This window comes from Apaloderma vittatum, unplaced genomic scaffold, assembly GCF_000703405.1.
Source record: "Apaloderma vittatum isolate BGI_N311 unplaced genomic scaffold, ASM70340v1 scaffold43707, whole genome shotgun sequence".
Taxonomy (NCBI): domain Eukaryota; kingdom Metazoa; phylum Chordata; class Aves; order Trogoniformes; family Trogonidae; genus Apaloderma; species Apaloderma vittatum.
Window position 1 is genome coordinate 2,047 of NW_009725362.1, and position 19,961 is coordinate 22,007.

The 19,961-nt window shown below is 38.1% G+C and overlaps 1 protein-coding gene across 1 annotated transcript in view; it reads left to right on the plus strand.

Moving 5' to 3' along the window:
- Nucleotides 1-19,961, plus strand: part of LOC104276504 (actin-binding LIM protein 2-like) — a gene marked incomplete at its 5' end in the record, with an annotated part of 36,426 nt that overhangs the window by 859 nt on the left and 15,606 nt on the right. The window contains 6 exons of the mRNA XM_009872853.1: nucleotides 1,002-1,100; nucleotides 6,532-6,633; nucleotides 7,825-7,878; nucleotides 12,007-12,059; nucleotides 12,661-12,808; nucleotides 18,438-18,496. Coding sequence (XP_009871155.1) covers nucleotides 1,002-1,100; nucleotides 6,532-6,633; nucleotides 7,825-7,878; nucleotides 12,007-12,059; nucleotides 12,661-12,808; nucleotides 18,438-18,496 — 515 coding nt within the window. The remainder of the gene's footprint in view (nucleotides 1-1,001; nucleotides 1,101-6,531; nucleotides 6,634-7,824; nucleotides 7,879-12,006; nucleotides 12,060-12,660; nucleotides 12,809-18,437; nucleotides 18,497-19,961) is intronic.

Here is a 19,961-nt window from a genome sequence, read left to right on the forward strand (position 1 = left end):
TTAATTTCTTGGTGTCTTTTAATTTCATTGGGACTACATTATAATTATAAACTAGTGTGGAAAACTGGGAGTTCTTAAACTTTGCAGTGAAAATTTTATGGGTAACAGAACGAGTTTTTACAAGAATTGAATATTTGTGCTACATAAGGTCTTTGACAAAGTGGAAATGAGAATATCAAAGATCTATTAAAAAAAGAAAAGCTTAATCCCCACTGAAGGTCTGGCAGCTATGTCATGCTTAAGCTTAGCTGCACACTGTTACAGCAAAGAGGAAAGACAAAAGAAATTCGGGATTACTTCTAGTATGTTACAACTTCACTGAAAATTTAGAAGATAGTCGTCATAATTACCACTTTTGATAATTTCCATTAGTCCTCCAAAATATGGTATCAGGACATAATTACAACAAAGCAAACAAAAATGACTTCTGAGAATGTTTTTCCAAGTACTTAATCACATGTGTAACTTTCAGATCTTCAATAACTTCAGGATAATTCTTCAAATGCTTAAATTAGCTATGTACTCGAGTGCCCTGGTGCGTTGTGAAGTAATTCCTACCAGTGTGCACCGACAGCAGCAAGAACCGGACCCACTCATAGCACAGTTCTCAGCAAAGACAAGGCTCTCCCCATTTCATTTCATTAAATCCATTATGAGCATATATCATTCCCTCTTGCAGCTTTTGAATATGCAGATCTTCCCCTGAGTGCAGCTATGATTTTGTGGTGCCTTTTCTGGAATATTTTCTGATGCGTTACATTGACAGCCCTTTTTATATGATGCTCTTTCTGTCTGCAGAAGGTGCGTGTCCCATGGCCAACTGCCGAATATGGCCACTGTGGTGTTCTTAGCAATAACCAGAGAAAGATGAAGTATTAAACTGTATGTTTTGTAAGCATCAGGAGGAAAATGTTCCTGAAAAAAAAGGATGGCATTGTAATTTGTGGCTTTCAGTAAGTGAACTAAATAGTTTATTTTCACTTACTCTCTGTTGCCCCCAGCTGGTACTAAGAGTCTTGGTACCAGTAGCTGCATCTCCCTGCCCCAACACCCAAGCCCTACATCTACATTCAGACATCATTACATCCCTTTCTTCAAAGGTAAGGTCCAGGAATGCAAAACCGTGCTGTGGTACTGTAGACCTATTCAGATGTGTTTCACTTCTATGTCTGTGCAAGCATGGCTTCCACTTGGATAGAATTTGTCTTAATTTTGTGCAAGTGCTTTCTCGATGTACTGTGTAAGTTTTAAGAACCAAGTGAGTATGGGTTGTTTTATTTTTGCTTTTTTTCAGTGAGTGTTAAGTGTCTCTCAGAGGGGTGGAGGGAAGGAATTAGCTTTTAAAATGAAAATGAGGAAGGGAATGATTTAAAAGTCTGCACTAAGATAGTGTTTATACTGCTTTGGTGATGCTAAATAAATACTATAACAAGCTTATACAGTGGATCCAACATTGGATGATCAGTTACTGAACCTTCTAATGTACACTTAGATATTCTTCGTATTATTTGTAGCAGTACCAAAAATTATGCCAGGTAAGCTGGTTAAATCAATATAATTACACTGATTAGCAAATAATCTGCTGTATTATAAAACAGAGTAACTGAATTTATTTTCCTTGCCTTAATCTACTTTTTGCAGTGGATATTAACTTTTAATGACATCCATGTTGCAGCTGTGAGACAATACAGAGGAATGTCCGGAAGCCTTAAGGCGAAGACTGTTTTTTTAGCTAGTTAGTTCAATGTGAGAAAGAGAAGACATTCAGCTACCACTTGTGTCTTCTCTTGAGACCGTCCTCTCTACTAACAGTATGGACAGGGAGGGGACATGAAGGCAAACATTTTCAGTGCCTGTTCCTTGACTCTCAGGTACTGCTTGCTTGCATAGAGCAAAAGTATTGTTCTTGTCGTCATAACCATTACAGAAAAGGAAGTGACCCTCTGCAGGAACCAGACTTGCAAATTCATGTGAATAGCAAACACTCATTACCTTTGGAAAAATAACTAATGCGTCTTCATTGGACCCTAATGCATCCAGAAACAGTTCTGCCCAAAGTCAGATGAATTTCCCTGGTATAAACAGGAACAGAAATGGCCTTGAGTCTTCCAAATATGATCCCTGAGACAAAGTTTTGGAGGAAAAGGCTGGTGAGAGTGAACTGTTGCCATTTTAAAGGTTACCTGCAAAGCTCCTTCCCACAACCACAAGCAGTCACCCCCCCACACACACATTTTTTGGAAGGCTAGCACACCCCCTTGTATTCTGTGAAGCCCTGCTTGAAAAGGTTTTTGATCTGTTCTCTCAGTTTGGATGATATTGTCCAACATGGTGTTCTGAGTAAGGAAAACCTCCTTCATGTGGCGCAGTGCACGATTTCACTGTATGGAAAGCTCTTACTCGAAAGCCCGCCTGCAGTTGCTTAGCAGCACTCCTGTTGCAGTGAGTTTCTGTTTGGTGCTACCTGCTGTTGCTCCGAGCAGCAACGATTACTTAGTTCTGCTGTTTGGATGAAGAAATCCTCAAGTGGCAGTTCCTCGTGCCCAAACAATTATTAGTAATGTGATCAAAATTACAATATTTTGCAATTCTGCTGTGCTTTTTATCAAGGAGCTATAATATTTTGCAGGCAGTAGCTGACTATGCCTCACCATGCTCCTGTGAGGCAGGAGAGTCTCTTTATAATTTTGCTGTGTAGATCATCCTGAGCCCTGCAGAGGCTGTATACATTATCTGCGGTTTTACAGTGCGTTGACATCTCAATCTGAAAGTAGTCAGAAGATTTCTTCCATCCTCTTCAAGGTCTCTGAATCCTTTTCTCTGAATTGCAGACTATTTCTTTTTCCTTACCTGGAGAAGCCTTTTGAGGATGTCACTGTGCTATTTTATTCACTTCAAAGCAGTTTATGTGGGAAGAGTAGGAGTGTATCAATAGTTACTTTGTATCCAGACCAAGGTTAATGTTGCCACTTCACTTTTAAAAAGTGAAATCTGCTTGTTTAAAAAAATTTTGATTAAATTAAAAAATAATACACTGCTTAATAATTCTAGAAGCAATCTTTATAAAACCAGTACTCCACATAAAAAAAAAGTAACAGTAATATTACTACCCTAGGGAAATTAAAACAGTCAGAATCTTCCTTTTGACTTCACTGAGATTGTCATATTCTTCCTGAGAATGACAGGATTTGTAATTTTTCCAGCAAAAAATATGATTACTGTTCTTTCTCCAGTATACTGTGGTCTAGCTCCAATGAAAGATAATAGGATGAGCTGTTCTTTATCGTGCAGACAGATTATTTGGTTTTGATCTTTTAGGGATTTTTTTCTTCTAAATGTCTTCAAAATAAATCCTGTGATGGCCTCACTTCAAGAAAGCTTCATGATTCACACTCTTGCAAATTGTAGGGTGTGATTTTCCAAGAACCTGTGCTTGGTGTAACTTTTCCTCTTGAGAGGATGGAGTCCGTGAGCATGCAGACTGCTGAGCCCTCCTGAAAAAATGCTCACTTAAAACATGGTGGAAAGTACTTTGCCTTTCTAGTGCAGGAGCACAACTTCCAAAGCCCGTTAATTTGGCTTTCAAAGCTTGAAACGAATTAGTCATTGAACTTCAAAGAACTTTTTCTAGCCTAATGCACCACATGCAGAGATATTAAAGGATCCAGTTTCAGGAGTAGGCTCTGACATCTCCCTCATTAGGCCAGTGGTATCTGTTTGTTGTTCTATCCTGAACTTAGACAGCTCTTAGTGTAATTTGTTATCAAATTTTTCATCCTCCCAGATAAGGTAAAAGCGGATTAGGAAGAAGGTATAAGCAGTATTGTATATTTCCTGACAATCCCTTAAAAAGGGAGCATGATCTGAGCTCTGGTCACTTGGCTCCTCACACACAGGGTTAAAAGAGGAGCCTACCCTGTCATCAGCCAAAAGACACAAGGAAGTTTTTGTGGTTGACACTCAAGTTCAAAAGAAACCTTCCCAGATTCTTTCCAAGTTAAACAAAATCTAGGGATGAGTTCATGATTCTGCTTTTTTGCTCTGCACTGACCAGCAGAGCAGATCACAGCCTGTAACTGCTTGTGGTAGAGTTCAAACCAAAAGCTTGAAAAAATCAGTCTCTGGTAGTTGTATTTTTTCTGAGACCTTGTTTGAAGTTCTTCTTCAGTGTATATATACCTTGAAAGAGACAAATTCTTGGCAAAGTATCATTTCAGAGATTTTAATTATAGGCTAGATTAAATGACTATCTGTAGTTCCTACACGTGAATTTTCTACATGGGTCTTCAGTTTGCTTTATTAATAAATACTTTTTTTTTTTAATGCAAAATGTGAAATATAACTGCTTCTGTGGGTGCAAATCAGTAGCGGAATTAAAATTTAAGTGTGCATCAGCTTGTGTGAATGGGCTGCAAGAAAAACCTTTTCTCTCATTTACCCCCTAATTCTTCCCTTTTGAACGAATTGGAAGTGATGGATTTGCAAACTGCTCCACACAGATGATCCTTGCACTGAGTAGTTTGCAGATTTGCTATCCCCTTGAACTTGTGCTTGCATCCTCTTTTCTTACAAGTTCATTCCTCTTAATCGATACTTCCTCCTGCTTCCTCACTGACACTCTACCCTGGTGACCAACTCTCTATTTGTGTACGTTTACCAGCTCCTTGGAGTCACGGCTCAGTGAAGTGACTCATGCAGGTCATATATGAATATATTTTTTATATTCATAAGATATAAATAATACATATTTTTAAAATAAATGAAGAACTAATACACTGTGGAAATCACTTGAAAACTTTCCTTTTTAAATTATAAAATTCCAATAGTAACATTATATTCGAATGAATGACATTAGAAGTTTTTTAACGTTTTTGGAGTTGTAAGGGACCTTACTTAAATAAGTGTCTACCACTGCTCTTTGCATTCGAACTGGGAGTGGCATTGAGGCTTCTTCCATGGCCAAGCATCTGGGCAGCAAGCAGCAGCGAAAGAGGAAATTAATGAATCTGCAGTGAAAACCTGTCACCACTTCTTTTCTTCCAAAAGCAAAGTGGGAATCTAGAGACTGACTAACAGTGTGTTGCCCTGGGTGAGGACAACTTGACTGCCAGTTGGTAGTGATGCACTAGGTCTTCAGTAATTCCATGATTCTTCCCTTACTTTTTGGAAGGACCATAGGCTATCAGCCTGCAGGTGTGATTCCAGTTTCTCAGCTGCTCGGATTACGTTTCTTTCAATGAGAAATCACTGTTACTGAGTATGCAGTGGTAGCCACTGAATAGTTTTTGAGTTTTCATTTTTCACCAACTGTGAAAATACCAGACCCAGAATTTGGAATGGATTAGTTAGTGTATTGCCGTGAGATACAAAGCACGCTCTTCTGACCCTGTCTGGCCTGTTTCTGCTCCTGTTGAACTCAGTGGCACTTCCCAGTTGGCTTCAGTGGTGCATGTCAAGGCTGGCTTTGGTGGCAGAGACCACCTCCATGGGCATGGCCTAGACAGTTATGGTAATCTGGTAGTTTTATGGTTGTAAACCTTCTCCTTGAAAGCAGAGCTCAGTTACAGATCCAGTGCTTTGAGCTGCTGCGCTTTCTTTACCCCTAAAAACTGTGCTGTAATTTGCCATTAAATTTGTGCTCCATCCACACTAAAACAGTAACAGCAAATTAACAACCATTTTATGTTAGAATAAATGTCATGTCTGGCTTCCAGTTGCTTAAGAGTGCTGTAAATTAATAGGATTTTACAAGTCCCAAAAAAGTACAGCTTTACTTTTTTGTTTGCCAAGCAGCACTATAATGCCATAGAGTGTGCTTCAGGGAAATGAATTAGGAGGAAGTGGATGGCACTTAATAAGTATTTGACAAAACAAGTGGAAAAATGAATATGAATCAATCCTATGTATATCTCAAAATTTGATGAAGTGACTATGGCATTATAGATCCATGACTTGATAATCCAACCTTGTTTGCATAACTAAAAAATGCTGTGGCACGTTACCTGTGGGAACAGTTTGCAGTTAAGAACCAAATTTCAGTATCTGGTTTTGTCACTGATACATGCAGGAATATTTGACTTAACTGCAACATCTGTTTTGGTCTAGTCCCGCTTTGAGATAGTTTAAACACCATTGAATGATTTCACTACTGATTTCATGGGCAGGCCAAGAGCCATAGCATTAAAGTTTTAAAAAACTTGATGAATAGATTATTCAGTTAAGGCTGTGCAAAACACACTGCAGGATTATGGATGTTCTTATCCTTTCATTTTCTTCATTAAAAGTGTTGCAAAAAGAAAAGCTTTAGTTTCAAATTGGGGCAGTTTAATCTGGTATTATCTATCAGATGTTCATTACTGATGTTTGGAGACTGAGCCAATATACTGTGCTAAAAAATAATGGGTTTTACAAAAACATGTATTGAAAACTGTTGGATTAACAAGTCATTCTGAACAAGCTTTTATGCTTGAAATACTCTACTTTGCTTTCCATTTTTTCTTTTATCTGCTTTCTTTGCTCTTCCCCTTGGAGGCAGTGAAAGTGGTCGGAGCACTCCGAGCCTATCCATGTACTCAGACAGCAAATCTTCACCTTCTGTCTATCAGCAGGCTCCTAGGCATTTCCATATTCCAGGTAGGCATTCACTGCTTAGCTTTTGATTTTCAATTGCTGGCACCTGATTATTCTCTTCTGGATGTGGTTTGTTTTTTTTTTTTAATGAGTGAAAATCTGTTAGCTGTTAATCTTCATCTCAGAAATAGAGGAGTTAGATAGCTGTGTGCTTATATGTGTATATATATATATGTAAAGCAGTGTTAGAGGCAGCACGCAGTGGCAAATGTTATTAAGCCTACAAAGATACAATTATTCATAGTGCCATGGCTGTATAGATTTGTGCAATCTGTATGCAGAAGGGAAGGCTGAAGAGAGTTTTGGATTTGTATTTTTCATTATCCATCTACTCTCCAACTTGATGAGTCATATTAACATAGACTTCAAAAATAGCTGGAAGACTAGAACTCTGGGAAGCTCACTGTGTCTTTGCATATGTACTGTACTGTTTTCAAGTTCACATTCAGTCAATAAGCACATTAAATTTATGTGTACAGTGTTTAGCTTTTTGACTGCTAAGCACATCTACCTGCTCATTGGAACAGTTTGTTTATGTTTAGGTCCTGAGGTTAGCATTTCTGTAAACATACTGTTATTAGGCATTGTATCTGCTCACGTCTGTAGTACTCAGTAAATCTCATGTCTGTACAACATGATATGGGAACCCTGGACTGTGGCTCTGGGGGCTTTCAAAAAATTCCTGGAAGGCCAAGGTAGCTGTACAATTCAATATTTAAACAAACTATAGGATTTCCTATGAGAATATTGGGCAATTCTAGTACAAACATGTACACTTTCTTCGTAGCTAATGGAGAAAGTCCTTTTTCAAGCACCTGTACATGAACTTTTATTTTGAGTAGTGACAAGTGTAGCCAATTTCTCTTTGTTGTCTGTGAAGTATATATTGGTGGTGCAGATGTAACCACCTGCATTTCAGCAAATGGATGCCATTCAGGGTGCCTTAAAGCATTCTGAGGAATTTAGGGGGGATTATGCTGCATAGAAAGGTATGGGCAACATTTTAAATACATAAAGATACTGGATAAAGCATTATTCTGTTGTAATAACCAGTGAATAACAAACCACCGAGTGAATGCGTAGCTTTTGCTGAAGTGTTTGCATTTTTTTTATTGTTGAGAGGAGAAAAGAGCAGCGTGGTCTAAACTGCTTGCTTACTGTTTTATTCTTTCCTTTCTCTTTCCTCTTCCTCAGACACTGGCGTAAAAGATAACATCTATAGGAAACCTCCTATCTACAAACAGCATGGTACAGTCTGCTTTTCTCTGTCGCAGTTTTCTCTCCGTGGCTTTGTAAATGCATATTGACTTCCAAATTGGTTTGCTGTAGTCTTTGCTTTTCATTATGTCCCTGTAATCTCAAATGGAGAAGGGAAAAAAAAATAGCATGAAAATTAAATGTCATTTTGTATAACATGCTGTCCAAGGATTCAGTAAGTTCTCTAAAGCTGGGATAATTTTTATTTGTCTTGGTAATTCAAAGCAGTTTTCTTTCTTGTGGAATGATATAAAACAGGTAAATGTTTAAGGTTCTTCTCATGTTTTCAGACCATGCCTTGGGATATCTAGCTTTTGTAAATAATTCTGACTTCTGCGTTGCTGGGGAAAAGAATGTTCATTCATAAATGGTGTATATGAAATTCCTACTTTTCATCTGCAAGTTCTTTAAGCTGTAAAACATCAATAACAAATGTAGTCACACCATGGCAAAAACAAATTCAGTAGCTGATAGCATCAGTAGCTGACTGCAAAATCTTTGGCAGACCCAGTGACAAGATTGGTAAGTTTCTAAACAGAATAAAGAAATACATGACTTTTTTTGCGACTGAGAATCTGACTTAAGACCCTAGTAAGTAAGAAAAATAGAAATATAAAATCTGTGTTCTTCTGTTATTATTTTTGTTGCATATTTCACTAATTACATCAGCGCAATTTCCATGTTGGTATCAGTGCCTACTGTGTTCTCAGTGATGTTTGACAATGATCTTGGTTCATGATACAGGATTAGTAAGACGAAATTCATTTTTCTAAACTGAATTCCGCTATTAATCTTTGGAAACAGGTATGTGGGAATTCTGCTGCACAGAGCTGACTTTCCATGTTGTACCTCAGAGTGAGAAACCTACACCTGTCCTCCCTTACTTTGACTGTAGCTGGTAGCTTTCCCTGCTGCCTTCATCATTAGAGCAAGGGAAATATATTTTAGATATTTTTCTTTTGTAGTAACAGGCTGCATTAGTCACTTTTAAAATACTCAATTGGTATAAAAAATGATGCTTTTGTGTAGTTATATTTTTTTTACTAGCTTCCCTGGAAAATTATAGTTATTTCTATTTTGAGTGAAGTTCAGTTTGGATCTTATACAGTAATAGGAGAAAGAAACTGTTCGACTAAGTGAATCAGCCTGTGCACCTTCGCTGTAACTGGTGCTTTGTGCTCAAGTGACGGCACATTCAGATCATCTGAATTGAGATAACCTCTGTTTTTTCTGGGTGTGGTTTTGATGTTTCATTGCTGAGGTTTCAGTGGACTTTAGGTTTTGGTCCTCGATAGACATTTTCTCCTCACAGTATCCTAATCTTGGACAAACTAACGTTGCCTTTCAGGCAAAAAGATAATAGCTGTTTGGTTTGGTGCCTGATTTAGTATAGTCTGCCAACTTTATGGTCTGTGCGAGCTTTCTAATTCCTTCTTGTCCTTGGGTATACAAATCATTTGAGGCAACTACTCAGGATGAGCAAAAAAAAGCTACTGACAAAGGACAAGTTAAATATTGTAGTTGTGTTAGAAAAGATCATGAGCAAATGCAAAGTTACAATCATCTACTCTAGATCAGCACAGCTTCACTGGTTTACACAAGCTGATAATGTGGCTCTGATGTCCTGTATCCTGGCTGTGCCATTTAATTTTATAGATATTTTTGATTTGCAAAGAGGATACTAAACAGCAGCTTTTTTTCTTCCAGGCCGGGCGTTTTGATAATCAGCTTTCCTTCTGTCAGATATGCAATGAAAGTCTGTATTTTGTCAATTTTGCACTGTTTTATGGAGTTGTTCCTCGTAATTACTGGAGTGACTGGAGAATTAAATTATCAAGTCAGCAATCTCTAAAATTTAACAAGGATATATATTTTAAACTTTCTTTTCTAGATTATAGATGTTCTAAAAGATTGTGATGGTATTTTTCTACTGAAGAGCAAGACATAATTTACTCTAACTCAAAAAAACAAACAAAAAAAACAGTGAAATTTCCCTTCCATTAAAAGAAAATAAAATTTACCTTTTGTTCTGGAAGAACTCCTGGCTAAAGCATGAACACGAGCAGCTGATGATTCAGCAACTCAAGCTAACGGGACACTGAACTAATACATGCTGAAAGGGATCCAGAGAACATTCCTTTGTTGAAGAGGCCAAGTTTGAACAAACAAGCACAAAAATGTTATTTAAAACAAGAAGTGCAAGAAGCTCTTCCAAAACATTTGGCTTTAAAAGTTTCAGTTACAGCAGTGCCCAGCAGATTTGCTGTAGCTACAGCTTCTGTGTTTCTATTATAAACACCCAACTTCAGAATGAGACAAAGGTGGTGGAAAAATGGGACGTAGGAGAGATCAGGCTGAGAGCTGGGGCTGGAAAGTGAAGAGTACAGGAGGCTGTATGATTGTTCTTTTGTTTCATCCATGTTTCAGAAATATTTGGACATCATTCAAAGTTAAAAAAAAAATTATAGAGGTTGGCAATATTAGCATTGATGCATGTGAAACATGCCATTCATGTTGGGGTTCACAGCAGAACTGAGTATCTTTTGTGGTGGTGAAGCTAATGCTCACAACTGATGAAATTCAGGCCACTTGGATTTATCTGCCAATGATGTATAAAGCCCTCTCAGGAATTTGGGAGGGGCAGACCTTCATGGCCCCCATTGATTTTGGTGCTGTTTTTATTTTATGACCCAGCTTTGTTTTGCCACAGTAAATTGAGAAGAAAAAAACCCTCCAGCTCTACAGTTTCGGATTTTCACCTCTATAACCCCTTTTTTTTTTTTCTTACTGCAATTTGTAATTTTTTAAATATCACCTCCTCTACAAAACCAGTTACCATCTGGATATGTGTGGTGTGGCGGCACCAGAAAATGAAACAGAGTAACGCTGAAATGCTGATGGTGGTGGTCCTTTGCCCGTGTTGTTTAGGTGCAGGGCAGACCTTCTGCAAACCTGCTGGCTGGGCAACTGGAGAGGGCAGAGTTGTTCCCAACTTGCTGGGAGTGTTGCAGCACTTCTGATGGTGCAGCCTAATCTCTTTCCTGAATCTGCCTCTCAGAATCTAATCTGAGTCTTAACTTTTGTATTATCATGCTAATTTTGGTATTAATAATAGATTTTTTCTGGCTACGTCGCATTTTGTGGAGCTCTTTGTTGCACTTTTATTCAAGCAGACACCCCATTTCTTATGACTTCTCATGGGCTTGAAATTACTCCAGTTTTATACCATAAAAACTCTCCCCAAAACAGCATGGAGTGATACAAAAGCAAGTAAGACTCACATTTTGGGAATTTTTTCTGAAATTATGTGAAATTTTGCACTAAATCTTTCTGTAAGTTTCCGAGATATAACTCAATGTCTGGAAAAATATTCTGTGATATAAAAGACAAGAGAAAACACATTTACTGGTTGAGAACTATCTAAGAAATAGCTTTTAGGTTTTCAGTTTTGATTTTTCTTCTCAGCAAATTAGGAAGGTACAAGAAAATAAACCAACAGTGAAATATTACTGTTATTTTATGTTAAAAGATTAAGAGGGCAATATAGTCAGAAAAGTATTGGTCAAAGAACTGTGAAGCTTAGTATTGCACAGCCTCTGTTGCAGATTTTATGAAGAGGTAATACTAAATTTGTTCCTATCTTTCTTACCATAAATACCTATCCTTTTCGGGAATGTAGAAGTCCCAGGTGTGCAGACTGCAAAATATCTGTGTAACCATATGTACTTTCATGGTCAAGGTAACACAGAAGAATGAGGAAATGACTGCACTGTGTGCCATGACTGCGTACTACTGTCCCTAAGTTATGGTATATGTTTTTTCCCACCAATCTTTAAATAGTTTCTTCCTGAAAAGATAGGTTCAAAATCAAGCAGGAATAGATTGTCTAAAATCAATGTATATCTGAAAGATGAGTATTTCTGCAGTAATTTCAAAATGATTTTAAGTAATTCTTTGGAAACATAACTCTACACATTGAATTTCCTGCTCAGCTCTGTTGTGGGGTTTTTTAATTGTTTTTTTCCCTCTCAAAATTATTTGAAACACAACCACCATCAAAAACAGAAGACAAAAAATATGTAATCTGTTCTAATTTTTAAAATTAACTTAATCTTCCAGCAGCAAGAAGATCAGAAGGGGAGGATGGAAGCTTGGATCAGGACAATAAGAAGGTAATGGTCAAAAAGAACAAAAGGGAGTGGTTTATGGGTTTTTCAGTACAAACTTTTTTGTACATGAGGGTATTCTTTCCTATAACTGAAATAATCATTACTACTTTTAGGTCTTTCCAAGAAGATAAAAGAAAAGCTTAATCTTTCATCTGGAGTTAGAACCTACATTCTATGGCAAAGAAAGAAGTAGGGATATTAAGAGCAAAAAGCTCATGGTTTTTCACTCAGTCTCAATATATATATTGGTGATTCATCTAAACCTGCAGACTTTTACTTAGGGTGCATATTAATATACAGGAAAAATATTAACAGCCCATTAACTATAAGGACATGACACAGTGCATCTTCTAAAGTGGAGCCCATTGGGCAAATTAAATAACAGAAAAAATTATCCTCAGCTCAGCTGAAAGTTAGAAGGTTTTAGGACCTGCAGTGTTTAAGTCATGATATAACCAGTGTTTATAATTTAATAAAGGATGCTACAAATTTCAGTGAGCATAAACTTAGAACCAGTTCACAAGACTTCCTGGACAGGTGAAGCAGGAGAACTGCATTCAGATGTTAAATCCTGAGTCTTGTAACAGGCTTTTACTCTCTCCAGCTAAAGACCAGTTGGCTTATTCTGAAAGGGGATACGGACACCAGAACTAATTCCCCGGATTCAGACACACGATCCCTGTCTCTTACTGCCGGAACTGACAGAGAAAACTTCCCGAGGGGGCAGGAGGGCTCAACTGCTGGCTACTCCCGTGAGTACTGTGGCCACCGTTGAGTAGGAATCTGGCAAAGGAAGGTGGTTCTGCTGCAGCCTCCTCCACATAGCTCTCTAGCTGACTTTATCCATCATTTCTCTGTCATAATTGCACCTATTTGTCAGTTTGTTTTGCTATGGCTTGTAAGCGTTCAGTGTCTTCAGACTCCGATAGTAATCTATTTATAGTTTCTTATTAGTGAATGAAGAAGCACTGCTTGTATAATGAAACTCTGTTATATCTTTGGAGGTTCCTTACTTCCAAAACCTGCCCCTCATTAACACATAAAAGTGACTATTTATGATATGCTATCTATTTTCAGTATACAGGGTCGTACCATAAGGCAGATTGTTTTGTGCTAATTACTCCTTGATACAAACTCTGTATTTTGAATATTGGCAGAGCCATTTCTTGTTTATCATGGTATGCATAACGAACACTTTGTTTCGAAGATTAATAGGGAATAGGCATTTTTTTGTTGTTGCTCCCAGTTATACCTGTAAGTCCACAGAAATCTTCCGGGTGGAATAATGGGGTAATTTTTTTACTAAATACTGATCTGAGGACTGTATGCCCATGCTAGTTATCAGTACCAAAATCATGTCTTACACATTTCTTACTCCACATTTCAGCAAGTGAGAAGTTAAAGGAAATGATCATCAGAATTGGGGTCTGAATTGTACTTTTAGATTAATGACAGAAAATTAGATGAAATGAATTCTAACAGGCAACTGGACCATTCCTTTCCATGCCTCCTCCTCTTTACACCATACAGCAGTAGCAGGTCATCTGGGGTAAACAAGTTGGGGAAGCAATTTTGCAAAAGAATGCATCCAATGTGAGGCATGTCTGGCAGCAGGGCTAGGATGTCAGTCTTGTGGGCATTTTGGTAATGTGATAGCTGGCTCCATCAACTTATATTAAGGAAATTACAGCTTAGCTATGCAAAGAAGAGGAAAAACAGATGCTGTGAAGTCTTGTCTCAAGGCTGTAACAAGATAAAGAAGAAAAGTTATTTTGGATCATCAGTCTTGTTGGTCAAACTTGAAGGAGTTTGATTCCTTAGTCCTCACGAGACACCATGTGCATGTGCGCAGGTGGCTGTAGGATTCCTTGTGCAGGACAGACCAAGTCTGACCAGCTCGCACACGTAACATCTGTGAGTCGTTGACCAGAAATGAACACCTAAACCATTGATTGTAATGTGCATATCTGATATGTTTGGAAGCTTTCTGGAGTTGATCTGATGCTTTTCTAAATACATATTCGGACAATAGTCCTTGCATGGAAATTTTAACCAGGGAGAAGGATGCAGCACATCCAGAACTGTGTTATACAGCAACAACATACAGTGTCTTTTTTTTAAGAGTATTGCTATACCTGTCACTCTTCTATACCAGCATTTCTTGTATTTTTTTTCTTATCTTGGGAGCATGGAGTTATTAAAACTAGAAGTGCAAAATATGGTTCACACTTATGACAGGGTCAGTATCATCTATGTTCCAATGCAGTATTGGCTGTGTAATTCATTTTCCATTGCTTTTCGTCAGCATTTCTCTGTCCCTCATGAGTGTTGGTCCTGTTACCCAACTAGCAGCTGCACAGAAATGACATTGAGGAAGTTTTCTTTTCCTGACATTTACACATTTTTTTCCTCTTTCTCTATGATTTTATTCAGCCCCCTGACTGTTGTCAGGATGTTCTCTTTCCTTACTTAGTTCTGAATATTTGTAGTCTGTCACATGCCCTTTTCGCCATGGAAGAGTTCTCTGCCTGTTGCACTTACAGTTGAGAACTCTGACATTGAGCCCCATCTTTGTGGCGTAGTCAGTGAGTATCAGAGAAAAACTTGTGGGGGATAGGTTTGATGCCAAGTGGTTACATGCACAGCAGGGGGGGTTAGCAGGCATCAGACTGCAAATCTCTAGTGATGTGACCAGACATACTGTGCAATTGGCCCTGTGTTAATCTGTGCAGCCTCTGAGCAAACCACAGAAGGGTTATTCTGCTCTAGAAGGTATTTATCCACATTACATTAACTATATGCCCAGAAGAATCCATCTAACAACAAAGCCCATCAGAATGAGGCTGCTGCAGTTAGCAGGCGTTGAGAGTGGAGCTTGCAACTCTTTACGTCTATCTGGGTAAATGTGTCTTGGTTTTGTATATGTAGCTGTTTAATAGTTAATCATTCACCATAATTCATTATTTTAAGAGTCACGTATTTAGGAAAGCAGGCATCTAGTGAGCTGTATGACCCTTGCTGTTCATGTGTCCCTGATGTGCTGAGAGACAACCTCAGAATATCGAGGCTACAGTTAATGTCATACTGGAAAAAGCAGGATCCATATCCATGCACAAAGTAGCTGATGTTCAGATAGCACCAAATTAGCGAGAAAGATTGTTTTATCTTGGCCAGTTACTCCAGTAAATTTACTGTAACGGTGCAACTGCAGTCAGCTGTGATAATGAGCAGTATGTAGTTGTTGGCTTTTAGTGTTACGTTTTCCTTTATATTAAAATTAATTTAAAAAAAAAAAGGCAAGCAAAACAAAATGTATTTAACTTTGTAACTAACTTCCCGGGAAACAGAAGCTAAGTGAAATACCATTCCCACTGAAGTAGTGGATCTTGTTACTTTGTTTTGGGCTGTTTCGGATTTAGTCGCCTCCTGGGTTTTTCCCAGCCGGCCACACGGTGTCGCTTGTGCCCGCGGTTGGGGCTCGGTCCTGGCTTCTTCCTAATGAAGTGAATTGTGTTTGGTTTCAAACTGGTCTTTACCTCAGTGCTCTTTTCCCTTGGTCACTGAGTAGTGTATATATATATATATATATATATATATGGCTAAGGGGCCAAGACATTGAACTCCACATGGATGTTCAGCACCATCATCTTTTTCTGGGCAGGAGCAGAGCTGATAGTTTTCTTGCAGATACATTCATTCTGTCTCACACGTACTCTTTGTGCTCTGGTTTCACTAGCATTCAGATAAGAGGCAATGGTAAGTTTCTAGTTTCCAAACTGGAACAGCTAAATGATCCATCAATATTCATCACTATGTCCCTGTATCAGATGTGGAAACCCCCTGCGGGGCTGAAAGTACAATTTCTGCTCGTAGTTTGTACCATGCTTCGGATGGTGGTTGATTACGTTTCTAAATCATCTCTTGCTTTTATAGATCATGTTCATTTTACTAGCTTAAATGAGTTAAGTTTCTCAAGCCTTCTTTCCTGCAATTAGCTTTCATTGCCCTAGTTATCCTCTAGACCATTGGTCTGGTGGAGTTAATATAACTCACTTGAACATTGATGAACAAGAATATCACAGAGGATTCCTCCAGGTTCTTCTGTTGCTGCCTGAAAATACAATTATTTCCGTATCTTGCATGTATGACAGACATTTCTAACTTTATATTAACAAGTCAAGGTCATCTGGTGATTGAGCTGTATATCTAAGCCTGCCTCCTTCCCGACCATTTCCAACTTATGAGCTCTCTGCTTAAATAGTAGAAGTTTGTGGTATTTATTAGTCCCCAAGGGCATGACATTTCCCATGGATTATTAAATTTTATCCTGTCTAGAACATTCAAGGTTATCCCAGTTTTTTGTGGTAGCCCAATCCTCCTGTATATTGGCAGTGGTGCCTAAGTTTTTGTAGACAAACAAAGTTTATTCGCCCATCACTATTTTTGGTGTCCAGATCATTAGTGAAAATAGGAGGCAATTTCACCTGGACACCAGTCCATGCTGGCACATTTTTTATCAGCTCTGCTCAGTTCTCACTACCCATTTCTTACATTATTTCCTTACTGATCTTATAATTCCTCTGATAAAGTACATCTTGCCACATTTGCATTTAACTCCCTGTGCTGCCAAATACCAAATGCTTTAATGATGCCACGTTAGATGAGATCCAATAAAATTCATATTGTGCAGAAGTCATTTCTCATAACAAAGAAAGCTACCAAACAAGTCTGGCACTGTGTCCTTAACTTACATCAAGCTAGTTAAAATGTATGTGAATATAAATTGATTTTCTGTTTCCTTTGATGTGTTTGTTCAGTCTTTCCTTAAGTTTTCTGCTGGAAGCAAACCGGTAGCTCCTTATTATATTTTTTCTCCTCTTAACTATAAAAAACATAGTTGCTGTTCTCCAGTGGTAAGAGGTGTTGTACTTGCAATTCGATGTGAGCTTATCACTCCCTGTTTAAGTGCATTCCATGCTATGAATTATGTTTCCCTCATGACTGCATACCCTTATTCCATCAGATTTCTCTCCTTGCTTAGAACTCTACCTTGTGTTCCTAAAGACAGGGATGAAATACTCCTTCAGTTTTGGAGCCCTGCCTAGGCTACCTTTCACCTCTGCTGTCTACTGATGTAGCGTAACTCCCAGTGATCCCATTTCTTCTTTCCTTGTTCTCTTTTTATTTAGATAGCTGGAGAACCTTTTGCTATTTGTTTTAATATCATTTTCAGTGCTTAACTCAGCTTGACTTCTGGCAGTTTTCACTTTATCTCAGCACATCATGAGCTCTTTGCTTACCCATCTTTTGTTTTTTCTTTCTGTAGGCTTATTCCTAATAATCTCCTTAGGGTATTTATTAATCCAGTGGGGTCTGGATTTCTTTCCTGCATTCCCCTTTGGACGCAGATTGTTAACATTTTTGACAGAAAGAAGTGTTGTACATTCAGTTCCTTCAGCTAAATGACTTCTGTAGCTCTTTGTATCAATTTATCAAAGTTTCCTGTACTGGAATCAAAAATGTTTATTCCACTATTTGTTCATCTTCTGTTTCATTTAAACTGATCCAGCCTGTCATTTCTGCATAGCATTATTTTTATTAACTGAAAACTACTCTGAAACACTTCTTGTCCTTTCACTGACTAAAGGAGCTTCAAAACTTTATTAGAGTCTCAGTATTAAAAGTAAGGCTCTTCAGTTGTTTCATAGTGACCGCAGAGTTTCATCTTCATGTTACATCTAGTTTGTTCATGGTAACACCACTTTGCCAATTTTTTCTATTTTAAAACTTTCTTAAGTGTTTATACTCTCACAGATTTACTTTATCCATTGCAATATCTTCATTTATGTTTTCTTCCACGTGAAGCAGTAAAAGTTTTAAAGAAAGCAAATAAGTGTTTGTGGGGGTTTTTAAGTGGCAACATACTATCCCTTCTTTTATAAAAACAAAACCCAAAACCACTCTACACACATTATGATCATAAGTGATGTAATTCTAAAATCATGGTACCTTTAATCTGAAATATTTTCAAGTCATGGTTTAACACCAAGTTGGAGGGAAGGGATTTCACAAGCTCTCAAATCTGCTTTGCGTCACGTAGCTTCATAAGGCTCCTGTAACATGGGTCCCACAACTCTCTTCATGTCATGCCTGGTAAGGCGAGTGCATCCTGGCATGCTGTTATTTATAGACATTGTTACACGTATAAATTTATGTTAAATACGGAGAAAAGATGAACATTGCTCAGTTATATTTCATCCCATTAATAGAATGTACATATTATCTTATAATTGCTGTTTCTGGGTATTTTCTTGTATTCTGTATTTTAGTAGGCTGTAAAGGATTTACAAAAAATATAGCTCTATGTTATGTCTTTTACAGGATTTCCATATTCTAAATCTGCTTCTTTACCTGGCTATGGAAAGAATGGCTTACATCAGGTAGGTGTATATATAAATGTATATGTTAAGGCAGCTTAGTAACTAGTAGAAAAACTACACAGTAATAGCACTTCAAAGGTGTTTTGACTGCCAGCCCAGTCTGACAGATTTATACCCTGTGTGGCTTACAGTTTGTCTGCAAGAGTGAGACAGACTGAGGCTTCTCCTTTTAATTGTGTGCACTGTGAGCATTAGGCATCTTGATTCTCCTCCCAAAACAAATGAAGGTCCAAAACGTACAGGCTGCAGATATTAATAGATGACAGTATAGCTTGAATTAATGGTAAGAAAGGGTTAGGGCTATAATTAGGCAAGTAATGGTCATAGAGCAAAGGTGGAGCAGCCCACATCCACTGCATTTCTTTAACCATGTATTTTTTTTTCCACTATACTATATACATATATATATACACACGTGTACATATGCACATGTATATGCATATGTACATGTATACATATATTTACACATATATGCACACACAGTCATTGTACTTTTAAGGTGGGGAGGGAGCAATACAGAGAGAATGGCAGGCAACAATCTAGAAAGCAAAATGCCTAACAACATTATGGTCAGATCAGACTAGGTCTTCTTTTTCTAATCCTTTTTTATATTTTATTTTTAAGTCTTTGTGAAAAAGATATCTGATATTGATCTCTCTCTCTGGTGTCTAGCATTATGGATTCTCAGTTTATGACTTATATTTTTAGGTACAAACCCATTATGATTAATGGTGATAAGTTGGCAGTACATAGATGCACATGCACTTATATTTTGAAGATCTGTTTATATGTAAATTACACAGACAAGACCTCATTCAAATTGCCTTTTTTCCTCCAAAGGAAGGTGTGAAAGGTACAAAAGTACAAGAGCGGTATTAAAGTTCCATAGTGGTAAGAGTCAAACTGCAGATTATTGGAAGGACCTGCAAGAAAGCAGCTGTCAGACAGTAGCTAAATGAATTTTTCAGTAACTACTGAAAAATCCATCTCTTTGAGTTAGTATTACAAGACTAACTGTGTCTGCGTTGCTTCAATACCCGACTGCTTGAACTCCTCTCTGAAGGAACCAGTGGCACGGCAACTTGAGCAAATGAGATTTGAAAGGGTCTAGGTAAACCCACCCTCACCTAGGAGTCAACAACTTTTTTCTGACTTTTCAGAATAGTTGTTGCCAGTACCCTGAAGTGAGTGAGGGACCAACTCACACCTCGCCACTGTGCTGGTGAGGCTCTAAAGCCATCCAAATGCTTCGCTCAGATGAAGCCAAAGCAATGAGTGGTGGAGAGGGGCACAGTAGGCTGAGGCCATGCAAAGTGGCAGTGCTTGTCCCAGCTGAAGGCTCCAAATTCACAGCCAAAAGCCATAGGAAAGTTGAAAACATTACTCCTTTTCAAATCCTTGAGGACAAAATTCTTCTTAGGATGGATGTCCGCTTTTCGGAATGCAGGTTCGTGCCAGCTTCTGT